This window comes from Protopterus annectens, chromosome 4.part0 (assembly GCF_019279795.1).
Source record: "Protopterus annectens isolate FY-2018-M chromosome 4.part0, PAN1.0, whole genome shotgun sequence".
In the NCBI taxonomy this organism is placed as follows: Eukaryota; Metazoa; Chordata; order Ceratodontiformes; family Protopteridae; genus Protopterus; species Protopterus annectens.
The window spans coordinates 638,576,469-638,599,034 of NC_056733.1; the positions used below are offsets into that span (position 1 = coordinate 638,576,469).

General features: G+C 38.4%; 2 protein-coding genes across 6 annotated transcripts in view; one reads left to right on the forward strand and one right to left on the reverse strand.

Moving 5' to 3' along the window:
* B3GNT4 (UDP-GlcNAc:betaGal beta-1,3-N-acetylglucosaminyltransferase 4) overlaps nucleotides 1-22,566 on the reverse strand; it is a 1,341,192-nt gene that overhangs the window by 309,952 nt on the left and 1,008,674 nt on the right. The window lies entirely within an intron of this gene.
* The window catches only part of DIABLO (diablo IAP-binding mitochondrial protein), a 239,251-nt gene that overhangs the window by 33,271 nt on the left and 183,414 nt on the right, over nucleotides 1-22,566 (forward strand). For both annotated transcript variants that reach the window (XM_044068602.1, XM_044068601.1), the window contains exon 3: nucleotides 13,580-13,711. In XM_044068602.1, the coding sequence (XP_043924537.1) occupies nucleotides 13,580-13,711 (132 nt within the window). The remainder of the gene's footprint in view (nucleotides 1-13,579; nucleotides 13,712-22,566) is intronic.

A 22,566-nucleotide genomic window follows, 5' to 3' on the forward strand; every position in this document is an offset into this window, starting at 1 on the left:
TACATTTCTCTTTCAAATCATTCATTCTTTTAAACCTTGTTCCTCCCCTGCATATATTTTTCTCACAATTCCCATTTATTTTTATTTATTTATCATTTGTTGACCGGGTTAGTCCAACTGGACTAGAGCCCTTTTTCAGCGAAGGCCCGGGGAGAAAAGCTCGACGGTTATACATAATATTTAAAAAAAAAAAAAAAAAAAATGAATAATAAAAATAAAAAAACCCAAAAAAATAGCAAATACAATGTTCTGGTAGGTAGGATATGCAACTTATTTATTTTTCAGTTTATACCAATAGTCTATATATGTAGTTATTTACATTTACACAGTTTACAAAATACAGTAGTGAGTAGCACACACTATTTACAAGGTACCATAGTAATTGTGGCAGGTAGGTTTAGAGATATTTTATGCTAATCAGACAAAAGTCAGAAGTCTAGGAGTTAGAACAACATTGTCTACAGTATAGGAAAAAACAGTTAAAACTTTAGAGGCTGCGGTTCTAGGGCTATAGTAGGTAGGTATAAAAGCTGGAGAAGTTAGGAGTAGAGAAATAGTTGAAAGTAGGAAGTATGAGAAATAAGGAAATATAAGGGTAAGATAGGGAAAGCAGTGAGGGTGTTATGAGTGGTGAGCGATGGTGGTATGTAATTTGCTTTTACCCTTTTCTAAAAACCCATTTCCAGTTGTTTTATCTCTGTTACTATATTCACTGCTTCTAGTACAGTTGGTTTAGACTTTGATTTCCATTTTCTAGTAATTGCTTTTTGGCAGCTGCTATAAATAGACTCGGGGATGCCTTACTGTGTCTAGTCAATTCCGATTCTGTACCATAGCTCAAAAAAAAAAGTTTTTAGTTGCACCAATTTGCTCACCCAGTATCTCTGACAGAGTAGTCTGCAGGGAATCTTTAGTCTTCCAATTCATTGCACTCCCAGAAAATATGTTCCCAGTTACCTCTTTCTTTCCCATCACACCTCCAACATTTATTGACTACATAAGGAAAAATTATTTGGAGTCTACTTGGGGTATAAAAATACATATGTAAACACTTCCAAGCAAAGATCCAAAATCTTCTAGACTTTGTTGCCTATTTGGGAGGCATACATAAATCCCCACATTGTTTTTTGTGAATTACTTATCCATCTCTCTTCCCAATCCTTTCTAACCTCCTCTGATTGATTCTTACAGTTGTCATGCAGTATTTTTATGCTGTACTAATTATTCCTTTTTTAACAGCAGCTGCTGCTGTAGATTCTACCGGTCTTTCGCTTAGGATTCCCCTAACTCTTTCTATTTGCCTGTACTCTATCAATCCTTGATAGGGAAGGTAATCTCTAGCCTGCCTGCAGTCCAAATACATTCTTGGCATCTTCTCATTCTGTTACCTTTCCCTCTCTAATTGCCAGTTTTCTCCAATAAATTCTATCTCCCTCTTTGTTGTTGTCTGTACCCCTAATTGCAGTCATCCCTATCGTCAGAATCTCCTTTCTCCATTGATGTGTTGGCTTAATTTTCAGAATACTTTCTGCTACTTTATGAGTATAATATTCTGTATAGTTATCGTTATTCTCCTTAAGGATCTGCATCCAAAGTCCCAGTCTCTCCTTGTTTCTTGAGCCCCCCCCCATTTCGTCATCATCCCTTTACACTTTGAATTATAGGTTTCTGCTTCAGCTGTGTATAGGAGTGTTTACTGTCTAGCACTGAAATACCTCTTCAAATCAGGTATTCCCAAACCACCTTGTTCTATTGGAAGATTCAGCCTATCCCACTTGACTTTTGCCGTCTTTCCCTCCCAGATAAAATCCTTTAGTTTTTTATTATTTGCTGTCCACAACTTCTCCTCTGGTTGATAAAATATGCCTGATATAAAACTAAAGGAACTAAAAACATTTTAACTGCTTGTATCTTGCTATCTATAGCCATATAACAGAGCTTCCAGTTTATCAGTTTTTGTATTATCTTTTGTTTAGTCTCTTCCCACATATTCTTAGCTGCCGCACCAGAATGCTTTTTAATCCATACTCCTGAGTACTTCATTGTATCATGTCCCCAGAAACAGGGGTATTGCTGAACCAGTTTATTTGTGAGTACATAATTTGCAGCTATTGGCTTTGTTTCAGCTTCATTAATTTTGCATCTGAAAAGATTTGAAACTGCCTCAAAATGTTCCACAACACTGAAATGTCCTTTTCTGGTTTTATCAGGTATAAAATATCATCTGCAAATAGATCCAGTTTTGTTAGCTACCAAACCAATTACCAATTATATCCTAGAATTTCTTATTTTCTTTGCCAATGGTTCAAAATATAATGTAAATAACAAAGGGGAAAGAAGACACCCCTGCCTGGTTCTTTTGCTCAAACAGAAATTTTGAGAGAGGAACCCACTCACTTTAACTGTTGCCTCCGATCCCTCATATATCCAACTTTATAATTTTATCAGGGAATGCAAATGCTTCATAGCCCTGCTCACAAACTCCCAGCTTACTTTGTCAAATGCTTTCTCTGCATCAAGACCCACCAATGACAGTGGTATTTTCTTACATTCTGCTTCGCACTGGGTCATCAGTATTCTGTTAATATTGTCAGATGTTTGTGTCCCCTCCACAAAGCCACATTAATCCATATCTGTCAGTTTTGGCATCACCTTTGCCATTCTTTTAGCCATTATAGACATAAACATTTTATTATCATGGCTAGGATGGAAATGGGCCTGTATGAAGCTGGATCTGATGGGTCTTTAGTTATTACAGTCATCATAGCTTTCTTCCAAGATGCTGGTGCTTCTCCTTCTCTTAAAATACTGTTTAAAAAACTTCCAGATCTTTAGTCTAACTGTTAGTAACTGAGCCTCATCTACTTCCAACCTTGGCATATTTAGTTCTTTCATGAACATTTCCCTTTGTACCTTTTCTTGATTTCCATATTTCTCATATTTATACAGACTTTCATAAAATTTCTGAAATATTTGCAATACCTCTACAGGATCTGTTGTTATCTTCCTTGTATTAGGCTCCCTAAGCTTGGCAGCAATTCCTTCCACTTTCTGTTGCCTGAATTGCTGTGCTAAACATTTTTGTGCTCTGGAGTTATCAAAAAACAGTTGCTTAACAGCAATCTTTCTAAACTCAGTGCATATTGTCAAGGTAATCCCTTATTTTCTGTTAGCATTCTGCAATTGCTCCCCTTCTTGTTCTGTGAGGTACCTTCTATTCTGCAATACATTTGTCAGCCCCTCTAAGTAATTCCTATTACTTCTTAACCATATCTCTCTTTCTTCTTTTTCCACCCTATCGTTGAACTCCACTTTAATTTTATCACATTCCCAAGCTATATTTTCAGAAATTGTTTCAATCTTCTCTAATAACTAACTCCCAAATAATTTCCACTATCCATTCCTTAAGTTCCTCTCTTTTCAACAGATAAGGGGGAAAGTGCCAATGTCTCATTTTTATTTAATTACCCAGCATTTTTTTTTTTTTAGTTATTATTGGCATGTGATCTGAAATAGCTATTGAATGTGTATCAAAACTTTCAGATAAATGTACATGTTCATTTGGAATGTAGGTTCTGTTTAGCCTAGTCCAGTTTTATGTATGTTGGGAGTAATATATAAATTTACTCCGAACTCCTAGTACTGAATTCACATCTTCCGTGCCAAATATTTTCATAAATTTCTCCAAAAATCTACCCTTCTTTGTTATATATTTCCTTCTGGGCCCCCAGACACATTTTCACTGCTGCAAATCAAATTCCAGTCCCCACCTATAAGTGATGTCCCTGCTGAAAGCTGATTATTTCTCCCAATTATAGCAGTTTTAGGTAGAATATGAATACATGCCAGTGTAATTTTCTTGTGAAGTAGCCCTTTAGTACTACAAATCTACTATTATTATGTCTTTTTATCATCTTCTATCACTATGGGAGTTCCACTAGCAATTAATATAAGTACTCCTCTTTTCCTTTGTTCCAGGTATTCCACTGAATAACCATCCTGAAAATCTTTTCTGTATCAAATTCACATGTTCAGTGCTTTAACAAATGTGTCTCCTGTAGCATAGCTTTTTGTACTCTACATTTTTTAATTTAGTTCACTACTCTTTCTTTTTTGTATATATCTGTGAGACGATTAAGCAATAACCCATGCCTGGGTGTGGGTAATGCTGGATTTATCCACGGTTGGTGTGGTTTGGTCACGAGGGCGAAGCGTGGGTAAATCCAGCATTACCCGCACCCAGAAGTGGGTTATTGCTATTATACAATTACATTATTTAAGAAAAAAAAATACTTTTCTTAAATGGCATTGTATAATGTGTCCGTGCTGCCCTTCCGCAGCTGTCTGGTATCTTGGGGCAGTTCTGATGTACTGTGCATGCATAAGAGGCATGTTCCAACACTTACGCAGTACATCAGTGCTGTGTAGAGGTAGCAATGGAGAAAGGAACATCTCCATTGCTTTTTTTTTCTTCAAAGATGCCTCGCTATGTTATAGGAGTTTAACTCCTATAACATAGGGAGATATCTTAAAAAAAGCAACAGAGATCTTCCTTTCTCAGTAGAACAGAAGATCTCTGTTGCATTTTTTTAAGATATCTCGCTATGTTATACGAGTTCTTCAACTTGTATAACAGCAAGATATCTTTAAAAAAAACAATGGAGATCTTCCTTTCTCCGTTGCTATCTCTGGAAAAAAAAAAAAAAGAGATATACTAACGGAAAAAGTCTGGGTGACCGGACCTTTTTACTTTAGTATAGTCTTGAATTTACAATGGGGTACGCTGGTTGTGCTGGCCAATCAGCGTGCTCGTTTTTGCATATTTACGGCCGGTCATTGTATAATTAACATTTAAACATAATATAGAAAGTGTCATTATGTTAAAAAGTTATTATTCTCACCTTTTATTTGTAACAGTTTAAGTATCTAGTTCCATATTTTGTGTTACACGCATACACTAATGTTTTGCAGGTTGATCTTTTTATGCAGTTGTTTATTGTCAAATCCATTTGAGCCTATGTCATATCTTACGAAACTTTTTGTTTTACTGAAAGCTCTCAAAAATACACCCCCCTAAAACCTATTAACTTAATACTAACACACAAAACTATGTACATCTTCAAATACTGAAGTTTTACCCTCCTAATAGGAACAACTGTCTCAGACTACACTCACTGACTTGGATTAACTTAAAAGGAATGTTATCCATGCTAAAATGCATGGTACAGCCTGTGCTTCTACTAAGTGTTGTCTGGTTTTGTCTTATCTTTATTGGTCTCCCAGATTGGGAAAACACTTGAATGCTTTCAAAAAACATCATCTCCTAGCCATTGAAAGAATGAAGTATTCTGTTTTATTGCTCTTTATCAGATTGTCTCCATGGAGACATGGGAACCAAGATACAAAATTGCTTCTACAAGCATTTATTTATTTGTTAGAGGAAAGCTTTATTATATCCAATTTTATTTTTCATTTATTTGCTTTCTTTTAACCCTTGTTACTAGGTCAAGCCAAGGGCTGTAATCCAGTCATTCAGTTATGCACAATTGAGAAAAAGCACATCAATTTTTCTTGTATCATGTTCTTTTGACCAGACTTTTCTTCTTTTTTTTACATTGCAGTGCCTACATTTCTTAAAACTGAACAAAGAGCAAGAGAAAAGAAAGAAAGAAAAAAAAAAAACAGGGGCACCTGTTTACTTTAGTATCCCCTTGCACTTGAAAATTGAGAATACTTTATAGCATGGAGATTATGTAATGTACTATAAAAATACTACTGTAGAGAACAAAATTTTGTTTTACACACCGATAACTTTCTCCTTCCTCTTCCCCTCTCCTATGTTTTCTTCCAAACATTAATGACATGAAGTAATGCATATGCTTTAGAGTCTCCTTCAAGTTTAACAAAGTAAAAAAATGTCCAATATTTCCAAGTTTTCTTGTTCTGTCACGTTTCGCAAATCTAATTAATGCTTTGTAATCCCACATTTGTCAGTTTCCAAGTTGATGGATTTATTCAGGTTTATCTCTATCTCCCAAATCCAGTCTCTGCTATATTTTTAATGTACTCTTCTACTCAACTCTTGTGCTTTTTTCTGTCTCTCACTCATTTTCCAGTGAAACGTTGGAAAAGGTTTCACTGGCACAGTTTATCTATGGCCTTCATTACCAGAGCAGGAAGCAGAATCTTTCTGTTTCACAACTCACTTTTTGTTGGACAAACTTTTGTATTTCATCCTTTGCATATTGTGCATCAAAAAATGATTTTGTCCCTCCAGGAAAGAATATTCTGAAGATAGCTGGGTACAGCAGTTTGAATCTCACACCTGCTTGCCTCTCGACATTTCTTGATTAGTGGAATAAATTTACTCCTCTTTTGCCTGGTGTATAGTGAGTAATGTTTTTCCACAAACACTCTAGTGTCTCCCACTTTTACTACCCTGCCACAGTTTTGTCAGAATCAACTTCATATGCTGGTAGGATTGCATCTTCACTGTTAAAGTTCTACATTGCTTTCCCATGGCCATGTGTGGAGGATCCACACCAACACCATGTGCCCTTTCAACTAACATCTCCTGTTGTGGAACACCAGTCCAGTTGCTTATTTGTGCTTTCAGAAAATGAATACAGTCTGTTCCTTCCAGCTTCTCTGGTACAGCAGACAATCTCAGGCTTTCCCTATATTGTCTGTTCTCTAATTCTGTTATTTTTTGAAACATATCTTCTTAAGTTTGATATTCATTTAGCCTTTTCTTCACGTTGACATCTGATTTTTTGCAGTTTTATCATCTCCTCTGAATAGTAGTTTAAAGCTTCTTCCATTTTTCCATCCTTTTGTTGTTTGAGTTGATATATCCCATCAGTGTTTCATTTTGTTTTAATCAGCTCTGAGTTTGACTTATTTTTTTCTCTAGGTTACTGGAAGCCATGTATTGCACCAAAGCTGGAGTGTGCACTGCTTTTTGCTGAACAGCTGCAGAATTCTTCCCAGTCAGTGTTTTTGTCCTCCTCTTTTGTGATTGATTTTCTTTCAGGTTCTCTGAATTTCTTTATATTTGCTGGAATCCAGGCAGTGCATTTACTAGCCAGTTACTGAAATTTACCCCAAAATATTAGTTTACTCTCTCTGTCTTCTGAGTTTCTGTTTTCATACTGGGAGAGCTTAAATTAAACTGTTACTCAATGTGTAGCTATCTTGGAAGTTGGTACTAGCCTATTGTTGTCCTTTAAATGTGCAGATGAATGTGAAATTGAACAGGGAAACAAAATGGAAAATAATCCCTTTGAACCTATAGAATATAAGAAAAAAATAGAAAACATTCGTTTTGGCTATTCTTGACTAAAATAATTACTGACCTAAGCTAAACTGACTGAATTTTCATAACATATAATAGATGATGACAATGTACAAAATCAACTCACAAGTCTGTACATTACAGCACAGGGTAGCTGTTCTTTCTCTGACTGTTCTTCTTTTGTCTGACTTTTATCTTTTCCATATAAAAAAACACGTGCAGTTAAACAGGACTGCTAATGAATTTGCTTACCTGCTTTTGTTTGGCTGTCACCGTAAAGAGTCCTCTAATTGTACTTTTATGGCATTTGACTTCCTGACCTAGGAATAGTTTCACGTATTGTCATCAAAGGACAGAATGATTGCACTCCCTGGTTCACAAGTTTGCTTTACATTTCACATCCCAAATGTTAATTATATTCCCAGCAGAAGGCAATTACATTTTTCAGCTATATCTTCATATCCTCTTTTTTTAATACATTGCATTGGAAAAAGTCATACATTCACACATCTTTTTGTAACAATGAAAGATGCAAAATGCATTTATACATTGGATAGAAAAGGTAACAGCTCACATGTCTGTTGCACTCTGGCTCAGAACAGAGTGGCATATTTATTTTCAATCTCCAAACGCAGTGCATTTAAATTCTGAATGGTTATAAGGAGTCAAACTAATAGAATTTAGTCTTTTTAATAAATCACTTTATTGAATCTCAGTAATAAATGCTACATATATAACATGTCTTTTACATAATACTTTGAAATATTTTTAACATTAGCCCAGCTAGATGTTGTAAATCAACCACTTATCTGTTTCCATGAACCAAGTACAAATTAATATTCATAGACAAAAATTATTGCAGTCAGTTTCAGGGAGGACAGCATCATCAGCCATTGTCATAGTTACCCTCCTTATTATACCTATATCCCTTCTGATTTTCCTATCAGCCACATAGTTCTTCCTGCAATGGGGCTACCCTAACTCCAGCTATTTCTGTACTACTTTTTCATTACCCATTTACACATAGCTATGTTTTTTTTTATTTCCCTTGCTGGTTCTAAACTTAGTTAGGGCGGCCACGGTGGTGCAGTGGTTAGCATTGCCGCCTCACAGCAAGAGGTTCTCCGGTTCGATCCTCAGCTGGGGTGCCTTCTGTGCGGAGTCTACATGTCCTCCCTGTGGTCGCGTGGGTTTCCTCCGGCTGCTCCGGTTTCCTCCCACATCCCAAAGACATGCTGCAGGTGGATTGAACACTCTAAATTGGCCCTAGGTGTGCATGTGAGTGTGCCTTCTGTGGAAGGTTGGGCGCTGGGCTGGCAACTCGACACCGTAAAACTCCACTGCCAATCAATGTGCGGACAAGGTGATCCGCTGTGGCGACCCCTAACCGGGAATAGCCGAAAGAAGAAGAAGAAGCTGGTTCTAAACTTAGTTAATTAAATTCTTGTCCTTATGCTATATCTTGAAATAAGTTTTCTAACAATTCAACCCATCGTGTCCATCTTCTGTTTAGTTTACAGGGGTTCATCCCCATTTTTTTCTCATGCCTTCAGATCGTTGTCCAGGGAAATAAGTTCCTTTATTGTTGGGTTATTTAATTATATTTGTTTAATATTACTTCTAGGTGATTTTTAGAAGTAATATTAATCAAATTAAAGCTACTTTTGGGCCTATGATTTCTACATTTTCCCAGGTCCTCATAAAATATTACTCATCAAGCTTCGTTCTTGGTCACTCAGATTTCTCATTATCATTTCTAATCTCCATTTTAAACTCTGTAAATAAACTACATGACCAAAAGATATGGGCCAGCCTCCCTTTCTTATCCCTTACACCTCCAACATAGTGGGAATTTATCAAATATTAGTATAGAAAAAATTATGCTGATATTTCTACAAAAAGATTCAATATTTTAGGGCTTTAATAGCATCACTAGGGATCAATATTATTTTTTCCCAAAATTTCCCATGTATATCTTGTCTTAAAGTTCTCCCACGTTTGCTGCGTGCCTTATCATTGATTTTATTTTTTCAGGAGCATTAGTGTAGAGACTGCTTGTGTTATCAGTTTTATTTTTCTGTACCAAACACACCCTCCCCACTCACTCACTGAACCACTCACTCTTTTTTACCCAAATTATTAAGACTGGCTATTTGACATATTTCATTGTCTACCAACATTGGTATTGATTTCCCTTTCCACCCTCTCATATTCCAGTGGTTTGCTAATGGGCATATTGCATTTTTATTTTGCTACTTTTCATTCTAGAACTTCTTGGGGAGGGGTCATTAACTCATACCCATATCTTAGAGACAATGACTGAATTCATCATTGCCAACCCACTATTCTACATCTTTTCTCTAGTTTAGAAGATCCTATAAGTAGTATATCATCTTTATTTAATTCTTCATTTTTAAATATGCTGTTAAACTTATTTTTTATTTTTTGCAACATTGGACTTCTAAATTTCTTCTGCTCTGCTTGTTACTTTAATTGTGTAATATATCTGTGCTGTATTTCTGGTTCTTCTGCCTGTATCATTCATTTTGGCAGTGGATGTAAAAAGTTAATGTCAGCACCCTACTATAGTGCTTAATGTCTGGAATTGCAAGACCTCCCAGCTTATTGGACAGTTTCACCACCTCCTAGCCCACCCTGGGCTTGGACTCCTGCCATTAAAAATCTTGCTAGCTTCTCTCTCTTAATCGCATCTTTTTCCTCTCTCTGCAGCCAAAAAGCCTGCACTGCATACAAAATATGTGATAAGATACGTCACTGGTTGTCTTCCCCCACCATTGGTTAAGATCCAAATTTAGATCTTTCCATTTATTTAGGTTTTTCTGAACTTGTCATATAATGCTATCATTTGTCAGTCTGTATTATCTTTTCAGAGAGCCACTAGCCGGTTACCTGAGCATTTACTTCAGTCATGCTTCCATGTTTCTGGTTAATAGTTGTTTGAGCTGAAGGTGCTTATCTAGGTTTCTTCCTATCATGTGTTACTTGATTTTATAGCCTGATACTTGTCTGAATTTTTGAAACAGTTGAACTAATTTTGGTAGGTTCAGTTTGTGGATGTGATAACATTACTAGGAAATCATTGACAAACATTGCCAGTTTAAGATTGTTCACCCCATTGATACCCTCTTATTTCTCATTCCCTTACCTAGTTTCAAATATTTCAAGGTACAGTGTAAACAACAGAGGGAACAAAAGGGAGCCATGCTTCAAATCTCTTGAAATATTAAAGTATTCAAGGAGGGTAGCTCTAATTTTTGCTGTTTTCTGAAACTTCTTTTCTTGCGCAGTCTCATACTCAGCCAGCTTTTTCATTTCATCCTCTGATTTTTGCAGTTTATCAGTTCATCCGAATAGCTGTTTAAAGCTTCTCTTATTTTTCCCAACCTTTTGTTATTTGAGTTGATATACTCCTTCAGTGTTTGTGATGTTTAATTTCTTTTAACTGGCTCTGAGCACATTTGATTTATTTTTTCCTCTAAACTACTTGAAGCCATCTCTTGTACCAAAGCTGGAGCTTGAACTGTTTTTTTTTTTCTGAACAGCTGTGAGATACTTCCCAGTCAGTGTTATCTCTTCACCTTTTCTAGCTGATTTTCTTTCAGGCTTTCTAAGTCTTTACTGGCATCCACATAGTGTATTTACTAGCCAGTAACTGAATTTCACTAAAACTGAAGAAGTTAAGCTGCTCAGTGACTGCTGATCAGTGTGCAGCAATCTTAGAAGTCCCAGGTCATCTTTTTGAGTGAATTCTCTATCTGACAAAATGGTCCAGCTTGTAACAAAAATGCATCAAAGAAAGCTGACACGTTGGCTGCTTTCCTAAAGAGGCCAGAAAAATCTGGCCACCAAAGGACTGTTTAAGCTGATCACAAAACCCTTTTGGTAGGATCCATCATTGTCTCCCCTGCTTTTAACAAGACTTCTGAACATCAGGCCAAGGTTGTCCATCCTTTCAGCAAAGTCTCACAAGCAGTGGACAGAACTAAGAAGCATGTGTTTTTGCACATCACTTTTTTTTTAAGTTATTAAACTACATGATATACATGTTGAGGGTCAAGAGGGACTTAACTAGTGAGGCTTCTTACTCTCTCTGGAAGATTACAAGACTCTGACCTGAAAACTAAGTAGTAGTCTATGATGGAAACCCTAACATGGTGGCTAACCAGACCAAGGATCTTTTGAGGGGAGATATCTGTCTCTTGCTAACTACTCCATTAGAGATCCAGTTGTCCTGGACATTCTGTTTCTCCACAAGTAGTTGAACCAGGGACCTAGGTATTCACCAACAGATGTAGAAAACATGGTGGAGGGGCAGGGTTACAACCCAGTTCCTCACAAACCTCTAAAATAAACTTCTTCCCCATGTTAAACATTGTGATTCACTGTCTTCCTTTAAACATAAACTAGATGACCAGATGGGTATCCACAAATTTGCTGCAGGATTGACTTGTATGACCCACTTCGAGAAAGTAGATGTGGCCTGAGGAACAGTATTGACATGGAGAGAATGGTTGAGAGACTCCAGGACCTTGGAATATCTATGATTGTATACAATGCTTTTATTGAGAGCCACAGAGTTGTTAAACATATCTTGAAAAAGTAGAGGAAGTCACCTAGGGAGAAAGCTAGATAGCAAACGAAACTAAATTTTGAAGATGACTTTGATTTAAAGAAATCTATCCCTTTCTTAAAGAAAAGAAGAAAGTTGTTACCAGGCACTGTCCGTAAATCAAAATATTTTTGCTTACCCGATGTTTGTTTGATTTTATTTTCTTATGTGTTAATTAATTTATAAAGAGGGTGCTAATTCTTATACTTGACCTATAGTTACATAGTTAATCCCTTATTGCCGTTGGTCAGCTAGACCATTAATCTGGCATTCCCCTGCATATTATATAAGTACTTGCTCTCTCCAGTATAATTGTTGAGTTAACGTTTTTGGAAAATTTATTGTGATGTGCTTTTAAAATCTGAAGAAGCTGTGATTGTTTGAAATGTTCTCTGTTGTGGATCTTAAATGTTTGTGAGTGCCTGGGGCATTACTAATAGTTTTTAATATATTCTGAAAAATTGCATTGCTTGTCATTGTTGTATTCACTTCAGAAAATAGCCTGTTAATGAGGTAGGGTGTTGCCCAGGTCTTTCGGCTATTCCCGGTTAGTGGTCGCCACAGCGGAACTCCTGTCCGCTAATGATTGGCAGTGGATTTTTACGGTGCCGAGTTGCCAGCCCCGATGCCCAACCTTCAAAGAAGGCATGCCCATTCATTCACTTTAATGTCACTCAACCACGGGGAGAACATGCAGACTCTACACAGAAGGCGCACCAGCCGAGAATCGAATGGAGGTGCACTGTGTAAATATGGTTGTACTGGATCAAAGTTTGAAGGTGTTCAGAAGTTGTCTTACGTGAATTATTATACTGCATCTTATAGCTGGTTCTACAAAGAAGCAAACAGTTACAATATTACTTTTTACTATTATTTGCTGTGGCATATTCTGTGCTTGGCTGCAGATCAAAATGTTATGTAATTGCGCAAACATCTTTTTGTCTGCTATGTTACCTCTAATTTGAGTAGATAGATATTTGTCTTCCAATCTTATCATTCTAAGAATGTCTAACCTGATTTTTTTCCTTAGAATTTGTAGCTTAGGGTCTATCGTGTTACATCAGGAGCCACAGTGTATACTAGTTCATTATAAAATGACCTAGACAACAGGTTAATTGAAATGGAAGTAATTTGCTGCTTCTTTGTATGTGTGTTATTTTGTGTCATATAAAACTAGAGCTGAAGTTACTGTGTGATGATTTTATTTTATTTTTTGCAGAAACGGTGTAAATGATTTTTAGCTGCCATGCTTTGAGCTGGAAGTATCTTATTTTACTTTAGATGTGTAGTATAAGGAAATGTATATCAGCAGTGACTTAATAAGTCAGGGTTTGAAAACTCAATAAATTTATAATTTGGGGACATGCAAGGCTGCAATTAAATCTGATTTTAAAATCTGATATTGTCTGCTACTTTGAGTTCTTGTAATTGTCATATGAAACAGTTGTCAAGCTGTCATAAAAAAGTTTAACTGCCATCAGTGCAGGACTATTAAATAGTTTTATATCTTTATGATGGAAAACAAACCTCCTTCATGAGAGTTGCAGGAAACTTTGTTAAACTGTTTTGAATAATCATTATTATAATGTTGATGTCCTATGTGCAGAAATAGGAGGTTATTTTTTCCTTCAATCTAATATGGATTTTTTTTTCAGAAATATGACCCAGCTTCACTTAATCATGAAACACTGATAAAGAGAGCCACTGGTTTGGTGACTGACAGTGCTAACATCTACCTGTCACAAACAACACTTGCCTTACTTGAGACTCTAAGGGAGTATACCAAGGTATGCTGAATGATTAAGTAGCACATGCTATGTACCAATCTATTTTTTACACTAATTATTGTTAACTTTTGGTTCAGTTAGAGTTTGCTTCACCTCCACTTAAGCAGATGTAACAATGCTTTGTGGGAGTATATTAAAAATTATCAAATATTCATCATTGTCACTGCTGCTGCAGCCTTTTGGATATATGGGGTGTATCCTGCCTCAGATACAACAATGGGCAAAATTCACAAAACTCCATCGCACACCTTGACTCTGACTACTGATTGGTCAGCCTAAAGGGGAGAGAAATCAGTCAGAGTAAAGAAATATTCAGTACTTTCTTTCCACCTCAAGAGGAAGCAGATTTGAAGTTCTACAGCAACAATTGGCCTTGAAACTTCTTTGCCAAATAAGTCCCCACAGGCATACCTCTCAACCTGGAAACATCAAAAATCTGTACAAGGCCCATGAAAAATAGGTACAAATCTGTACACTGATTAACATAAAATTTGCATACATGATTATGTAGCCCTGCCCACTCAGATGGAATTGTGTGATACCAACTTTTAAACACAAACTGAACAGACAGCCAAAATATGATCATGAAACACAAAATAAGAACAATAGTGTTTATTTATATTAATATTTGAACTTGTGCAAAACTAAAATACAATATTCTTTTATAAAAATAACTAACTGGCTGGATTATGTGCTTGTTCTTCTAACATATGTGACTTCTAGTTTACTTTTGAAAGGAAAAATACAAAAGTACTGACACAGCATCTGTCACTTCAGTTACACCTTGCTATAGCTCCATAAAAAACGTCTGCACTGCAGTTACTTCACTGTTTACTTTTCACTTAGGCAGCTTAGGCTGTGATACGGCATTATGGTGTAAATTAATAAAATAAATGCCACGTCACAGAAGGAAACAAAAAAAGACAACTTGGAAACAGCAGCATATAATATCCACCAAGTACAGTAACTGCACAATCACACAGTATCAAAAATAATTACCTTTTCAATACACTTCCATTCTGTTTGTCTGCCAGCTTTTTCCTGTACCACACAACAACTTAAACCATGCAAATCCCACCAATAAACCTTACAGCAACAGTCAAACTTACTTTTCATATATATACGATGCAATCCCATCCCAATACACATTCCTTTTTGAGATGCATAAGTCAATGAAGCTTTGCAAATGGTTGTTCTAGTAACAAGTTAAAAGCTCTAGCTTTGACAGATTTGCACAGGAATGGAGCATGAGCAGATAACCTTTTGTAGCATGGTTGCATGCATACCTATGTGCCACTGCCACTTACATGTTATTGTATGCAAATTTATAACACAAAATACAACTTGCCTCACATTTCAGTATGTCTGCTATAATTAATTACTGCATAATCACTGCGTTGGGTAACCATTGCCATATATTATTATATATTGCCATATATTATTACACCTGTAGAAATGCTTGCTTGTTAAACCATAAAAAACAGTGCCTTAATGTTCAAACTTCAAGATAATAAAACTTCTATATGCCTTACCATAAGTCTCCTAGTCTAAGCAATGATAATAATGTAATACCAAAAGAGCAAATCCCAGCACAGCATCATTACAAAACTGTTGTTGCTCAGACCAGAACGAACAATAAAACTGTTGCTAACCAAGAGTTCTTCCGAGACCAATGTGGGGTAATAGATCTGTGAGGAAATGCAGTTAAAGACAGATGTTTAATCGTAAGACAATGTAAACTAATAATTGTGCAAAGTTTTAAGAAAGAATGTTCTGGCGCTTGCAGGGCTAAACTGTAAAGGAATAATGGTGTTCATAACAAAATGCAAAAGAATCAATTAGTGCTGGCTGAGATGTGAGAAATTGAATAACACACACACACACACACACACACACACACACACACACACACACACACACACACACACACACACACACACTTACTTCATTCAGTTCATTTCTGCTGCTGTCTGTTCATGCCTGGTCCCCTGTTCAGCGTGACATGATCCATTCACTTCTGCTGCTCCGACATAATAATCCATTCCTCATTCCATCCATTCTATTCTAGTGCTGTTCCTACATTCCTGCTCACTTTTGTAAATTTGCCATTCCCGCCTGCTTGAATTTGAGCTCTGCGTGCATAATGCTCCAAGGATCTCAATTCTGATAGGCTAGTAGCCCTGACGGAGCTGACATCATCGCGCACGTGATGACTTCAGCTCCGTCAGTGCGAAAATAAAAAAACATTAAAAATACAAAGAAAAAAATTGGTAATGAAGGGCTACCACTCGGGAATCGTGGCACCCCTTCATTTGAACCCGAAAACTCGGTACAAACTGAGTAATTCGGTGCAGTTGGGAGGTATGCCCACAGGGTCCAGACGGGTCTAGGACTATTCTCTGAAAGCACATTTCACTGAAACTCAAATGACTGTGCACAAATCACTGAAAACTCAATTCACTGAAACCCATTTCACTGAAAGTTTTATATATGGCCTTTTCCCCACTGTAGTGCGACTCTGGAGTTGTATAGTAAGGGGGGGGGGGTAAAGTTTGGATATTTATTAAATTTAGAAAAGAGTAATTTATTGAAATTGCAAATATCCATGTGTATAGTTCAAAATATTTAAACTAGGTGGGGGGGCTATGCCCCCGACACCCCCCAATCTGGGGGGAAGGTGCCCCCCACACCCCCCCCCTTACTATATATTCTAACTCCAGGGTCACACTACAGTGGGGAAAAGGCCATATATAACTTTCAGTGAATTGTGTTTACAGTGAATTGTGTTTACAGTGAATTGTATTTACAGTGAATTGTGTTTTCAGTGAATTGAGCTTTCAGTGAATTGTGCACAGTCAAATGTGTTTCAGTGAAATGTGCTTTCAGTGAATAGTCCTAGACCCGTCCAGACATAATTGTTGTCCTTTTAAGAAAATATTATTATATTTTATTTTGTGACTAAAAGCGGTATTTCCCCTTTAAGAAACATGATTTTTCTTCTCAGTACTGGCAGTTTTCTGTTAGGAGACGCCAATTCTGATGAAGTTCGTTGGTGCGAAAGAAACTTAGGTAAATATCACGTTTGGTCAAATAAAGGAGTTGGTTTTATGCTGGCGATGTGCTTTTTGTGAAGAACTTTATAGTTTTGGTATATTGGATGCAGTGTTATCGTTTGTAAATTGCTGTTACTACTCTCCTTATTGGCGTCTGCCTTCATCTCGCTTTATCCGTTTTTATTGTTGGCGTTTGTCCTTGGTTCTGAGTTTTCTGTTAGGGACTGCTGTTATTAGCTGAGGGCTTATATTTTGATTTGGGGCTATTTTGTGGTAAAAGTGCTCTGTATACTTTTGAACTATTTGTGTGAATATAAGGATCAGGAAGCATTTTAAATGGGCAGAATTGCTTTTTATGTTTTAGTGCTTGTGTGCACTTTGTAACAGCTTACCTGTTATTTTTCTGTCAGTGTTCATTGTAGCCAAGTGCTTAATTTCTTACAGGGTTTTCTGTATTTTATTTTTAATTTTAACAAAAAGGGACTGTGTGTGTGTGTGTGTGTGTGTGTGTGTGTGTGTGTGTGTGTGTGTGTGTGTGTGTGTGTATACATGCGTATGTGTCTTTGTGTGTGCTGCTTGCGAACACTTGATAATAACTTACCTTTGTACTGACTCCTTCCAGTCCCGCTTACAGGCTTTCGGACCTCTTCCTCAGCTGCAGCATGGATACCTACTCTGTTCATGCTCTTCTCCTGCTGTACCTAAAAAGAAGAAACAACACAATAAAGAGTCCTTCTTGCTACTGGAGACTCAAATAGTGCCTCAGCCATTGGAGAGTGAATCTGCATTGGCCAACCGTTCTTTCTCAGACCCCAGACTTTCTTCTTCTGGTGTAGTCCTTTTAGTCACCATAAACCAGTGGTCACCAACTCCATCTTCAGCTGTTCCTGTGTCTGATGCGGGCATGGGAGATCCATCTTCTTTGCGTCGGGGAGATACTCTGGGTGATGCTTCTATGAGTAACCAGGGAAAGAGACCACTTGATTGGGCTGAACTGCCATCTTTGAGTCAGTTTTCTACTAGGGTGTTATCTGCGAAGAAAAAAAAAAAACAGGAGGTTAGACATTGTCCTTCTGAAGATATGGTGTCTGCTAGAAAAGATGATTTTCGTACATTAGCCATGCAGTTATTACAGGCTGTTAATCCTGGTGCTCAGAAATCTGTACTTAAGGGCAGTGTCACTAAAGAAATTCATTTTTTTTCTAAAGAAATTCCTGAGTAAAATGTCGTAGAATTCTGATAGAGACAGGGCTGCTTCTTCTTCTTTAGATTCACAAGCCTATAACTCTTATTCTAAGGAGACTGTGTCCTCTTTACCTACTTTGGTGGAATTTTCTTTTTCTCAGACTATTTCCTGGATGAATGAGATATTTTTCTGGGATTGGATGGATGCTCTCCTTGAATTGAGGATATATTATGATACTACAGTCTGTTATACCTCATTCAACATTCATCCATCCTATTTTGCCAACCTTGGAAGATGTGTTTAATGCTGCCTGTAATAATCCTGTCAACTTTCATTCCCCCTAAAAGTGGATAGAATTTGTAAAGTAGTTCAGACTAACATATTTTTGTTTTATCATCTTAGATCAGATCCAGCAGCTATATTTACCCCTTCACCAGGTAGCAACAGACTGTTAGTCAAGAAGATAATTCACAGTACAACAATTTCAGCATGATTGATTTTACAAACCCTAGGGTCAGTGTCAGTAGCCATAATTTTAGTTCCGCTACTGAGATTCCACATGAGGATTCTTCAGCAGGTACTAGTGACACAATGGTCGATTCTTTATCATTGAATGTCAGCCCAAATAAGAATCACTCGGGCACCTTTGGTGGTGGATTTGATCAGATCAGGTTCTACAAGGCTGTCCTTTCATTCTCTGCCAACCAAAGGCCATAGTGATCACGGACACATCCCAAATTGGGTGGGTGGGGGGGGACTTCCTGAGGAAAATAGTCCAAGGCACTTGGTCCCTCGAAGAGGCCAACATGCATATCAATATCCTGGAAATGAGAGCAGTGCTCTTAGCATTGCAAGCATTTCAAGACTGTCTCCCTTCAGGAAAGATTGTGATTCAGATGAACAGTATGTCAGTAGTGTGGTACATAAACAAGGAAGAACCATATCTTACCCCTTGTGTCAAGAAGCCTTCAGAGTGTGGCAATGAGCAATCTCTTCCACCCACTGTCTGATAGCAAAGCACATCCCAGGGAAGTCCATTGTGATAGTAGACAAGCTGAGCAGGTCCATTCTACTACCTCAGGAGTGGTCCCTCAACAATAAAGTGGCAGAAATGATTTTCCATCATTCTGACCAGCCTTGCTGCAATCTTTTTGCTTCCACTCCTAAACAATAAGTGCAGCAGCTTCTTTGCCATGGTCCCCCAAATCACTGAGAGATGCTATGCTTCATGATTCTCACCCCTGGTCTCCTCTATGCTTATCTCCTGACTCTTGATCCTCAAATTTCTGCAGAAAGCTGTCAGATTGAAGAGCAGAGTCATCCTCATTGCACCTTAATTGGCCTCAACAGATTTGGTTCCCCTTTCTTTTGCTTAACCTAGTCTACCAACCTTGGATTCTGGATCCAATTCCAGACCTCTTGTCTCACCTGATGGGCATGATTCATCTGGCTATCTCAAACCTAAAGCTGACAGCGTGGTTTCTCCACCTCCTTTAATAGCCAGACAACCTATGCTCTCTTCCCCTGTCTGTCATATACTTTTATCTTCCCATAAAGCTTCTACAATGAGACTTTACAGAAGTAAATGAAAAAGGTTTGATGTTCATCGTGTTTCACTGTTGCAGTCATGACTGTAGGGTTCTCCCCTGCCGGCAGGCAGCCCTCGGTCGGCCAGAATCCCAAAGCCTGGGTCCAGCATCAGCTGTTCAACTCTGCTCCCTGACGTCAGAGCGCCAGGAGTATAAAGCTGACAGCCGACGCCATCTTCACCAGTCTTTCTTGCCGTGCGGTGATAGCAGTTTGCAAGTGCCGGTTGGTTGACTCCTGACGAATACTTCTACGTACTTCAGTCCGAAGACTTTCTTCTCCACTCAAAGCTAAGTACCCCATTGGGGAAACTTTTTTCTTGCTCCACTCCGATGTCAGAAAAAGTTAATAATTGTATTTCATGTGGGAAGCAAATACCTCATAAGGATTTTCATTCTTACTGTATTCCTTGCTTGGGCCCTGACCACGACATAGCTAGTTGTCGGTTTGTGCTAGATTCAATCAATGTACAATTAAGCGAAGGTACGATTTTGCCTTTCATTACTTCGGTAGACGCTTTAACTACAAAATGTCGTCGGATACGCTTCCATCTACCGGAGTTCACAAGCGTCGCAGGGATAAAGACAGGCCTCCGAGGTCCAAATCTGATGATAGCGCACATATGGAGCTAGCTTCAGGTTCGGCCGTCGTCAGTGAGGCGCTTTTGCAGCCCCTGTCGTCGGCCATTTCAGAACCGACGGCCGAAACGGACTCTCATGAGGAGCCAACCAGGCCTTTAAATATCTCTGTTGCAGGACCTTCGGACAACGCTCCTTCGGATGGGTCCGGAGCCGCTGTGCAGGTACTGGCTTCCGAAAGGGTTTTCAGGCCTACTCAGCTTCAAGTAAAGGCAAAGCCAAAGGCAAAAACTCCTTCTAAATCAAAGACTTCAACACAGGCCTCTTCTGAACCAGCTCCCAAGTCACAGAAACAGTTACTCAAGATGGCGGAGGATTTACTTACAATGATTAGGGGTTCTCATCCCCCTCCAGACAAAAGGCCAAGGCAGGATGTTTATTATGATTCCTCTGATCAGGCTTCTGTTTCCTCAGTTTTTTCTTCTGATCAGGAATATTCTTTTCCACCTTATGAGGATTCTGATGTGGAAGAATCCATTCCTTCAGCTTCTCCTCCTGAGGATTTTTCTTTTGGGGAAAATCTGCATGAAATGAGGGAACATTTTCACTGGGAGGGACAGGAATATTCAGAATCCAAGAAAAGACTGAGGGATTTTCTTCTTCTACCCCAACATAGATCCCTGGCTATTCCTCCTGTTTTGGATATTGTGGATGATGCCTTTTCGGAGGCTAATTTAACCCCTGATTCTTTTCCTCCTGCTCCTGTTAAGCCTGATAGGTACTACAGGGTTCCTGATTCCCATCAGTTTTTATACAAGAATCCTACTGCTGACCCTGAAACCATTTCTCAGGGTCCTAAAGGTGTTAAGGCCGCTACTGCCAAAAATCCTGTTCCTACTAAAAAGGATTCTCGAGCAAAAAGGTGTACACTTCTGCTACTTTGTCCATTAGGGCTTTAAACTGTCAGTTTCATATGCTTAAATATCAGCAGTTTCTCTTGTCTGTCTTAAAACAGAAATTTACTTCCATTTCTGCCTGTGCAGAGGATAAGGAATTACATGACATTGCATGCCACTGAACAAGTTGGGAAGCATGTTTTACACTGTGGATTTGATGCCTTGGAGACTTCTTGTAGGGCTGCGGCCTCTGGCACAGTCATTAGAAGACATGCATGGCTAAAGGAACAAAATTTACCTGAACAAGTAAAGGCTAAATTATTGGATGCTCCTGTTCAGCATAATGTTTTGTTTGGATCTAAAGCTGAAGAGGTGATTAAAAAGATGGAGGATAAGGCGAAATCCATGCAAACAATTAAAGATTTCTTACAAGTACAGCCTCCTAGATTTAGCAGGAATTGGCCATCAAAAAACTGGTCCTTTCCCTCTTCAGACAGGCCTCAAAGGGGTAGATAGAGACACTCCAGAGGGAGGCCTCAAACACAATCTGCTTATAGACCAAGGCAATGGACTGCTTCTACCCCTAGGGGAGGAGAGGACAGGCCACAGTCTCAAAGGAAACAAACTCAATGGCTCCCTCTGTTGGGCTGCAGGAACGTCTTGCCTGGAAGCCCCTCTCGGAGGAAAACTCTCTCTTTTTTTACCAAAATTGGACTCAAATAACCCAGGACAAATGGGTTTTGGATGTGATTTTAAGAGGTTACAAATTCCATTTTCATACTTTGCCAAGGCTAAGTGGATGGCCAGACCTTCCAAAACATCAGTGGACGGAGTCCTTAAACCAGGTGGAGGCTCTTTTGGCTATGAATGCCATAGAACTGGTACCTCTTTCAGAGATGGGAAAAGGGTTTTACTCGAGGCTCTTTCTAGTCCCAAGAAAGCAAAATTCATGGAGGCCCATTCTGGATCTGTCGGTCTTGAACACCTTTCTAGAGATTCCAAAATTCAAGATGCTTACTCTACAGCAGTTACTTCCAATGCTGTCCAAAGATGCATGGATGGTGACTTTGGATTTAAAGGAGGCATATTTACACATTCCCATCAGGCAGGATCACAGAAAATACCTCCGGTTCAAGGCCGGATCGAGGCACTTTCAATTCTCTGCGCTGCCCTTTGGATTGTCTACTGCGCCCAGGGTCTTCACCAAATGCCTGGCTCCAGTAGTAGCTTACTGCAGACTCAAGGGAATTCAAATTTACCCTTATCTGGACAATTGTCTAATTCAGGGAGACAGCAAGGATGTCTTACTCCAGCATCTAGGCTTTGTACAAAACCTCCTCAAATTCCTGGGATTTTCTGTAAACATAAAAAAGTCAAATTTGACACCATCACAACAGATAACTTTTCTGGGTGCTCTTCTAAACACTACAACCCAGATGGCATTTCTGACATCCGAAAAACAATTACAGCTGGCATCAACTTTCAAAGCCTTGGCAACTCTAACCCATCTATCTGCAAGGAAATTCCTGCAGGCCTTGGGTTACATGGCCTCCTG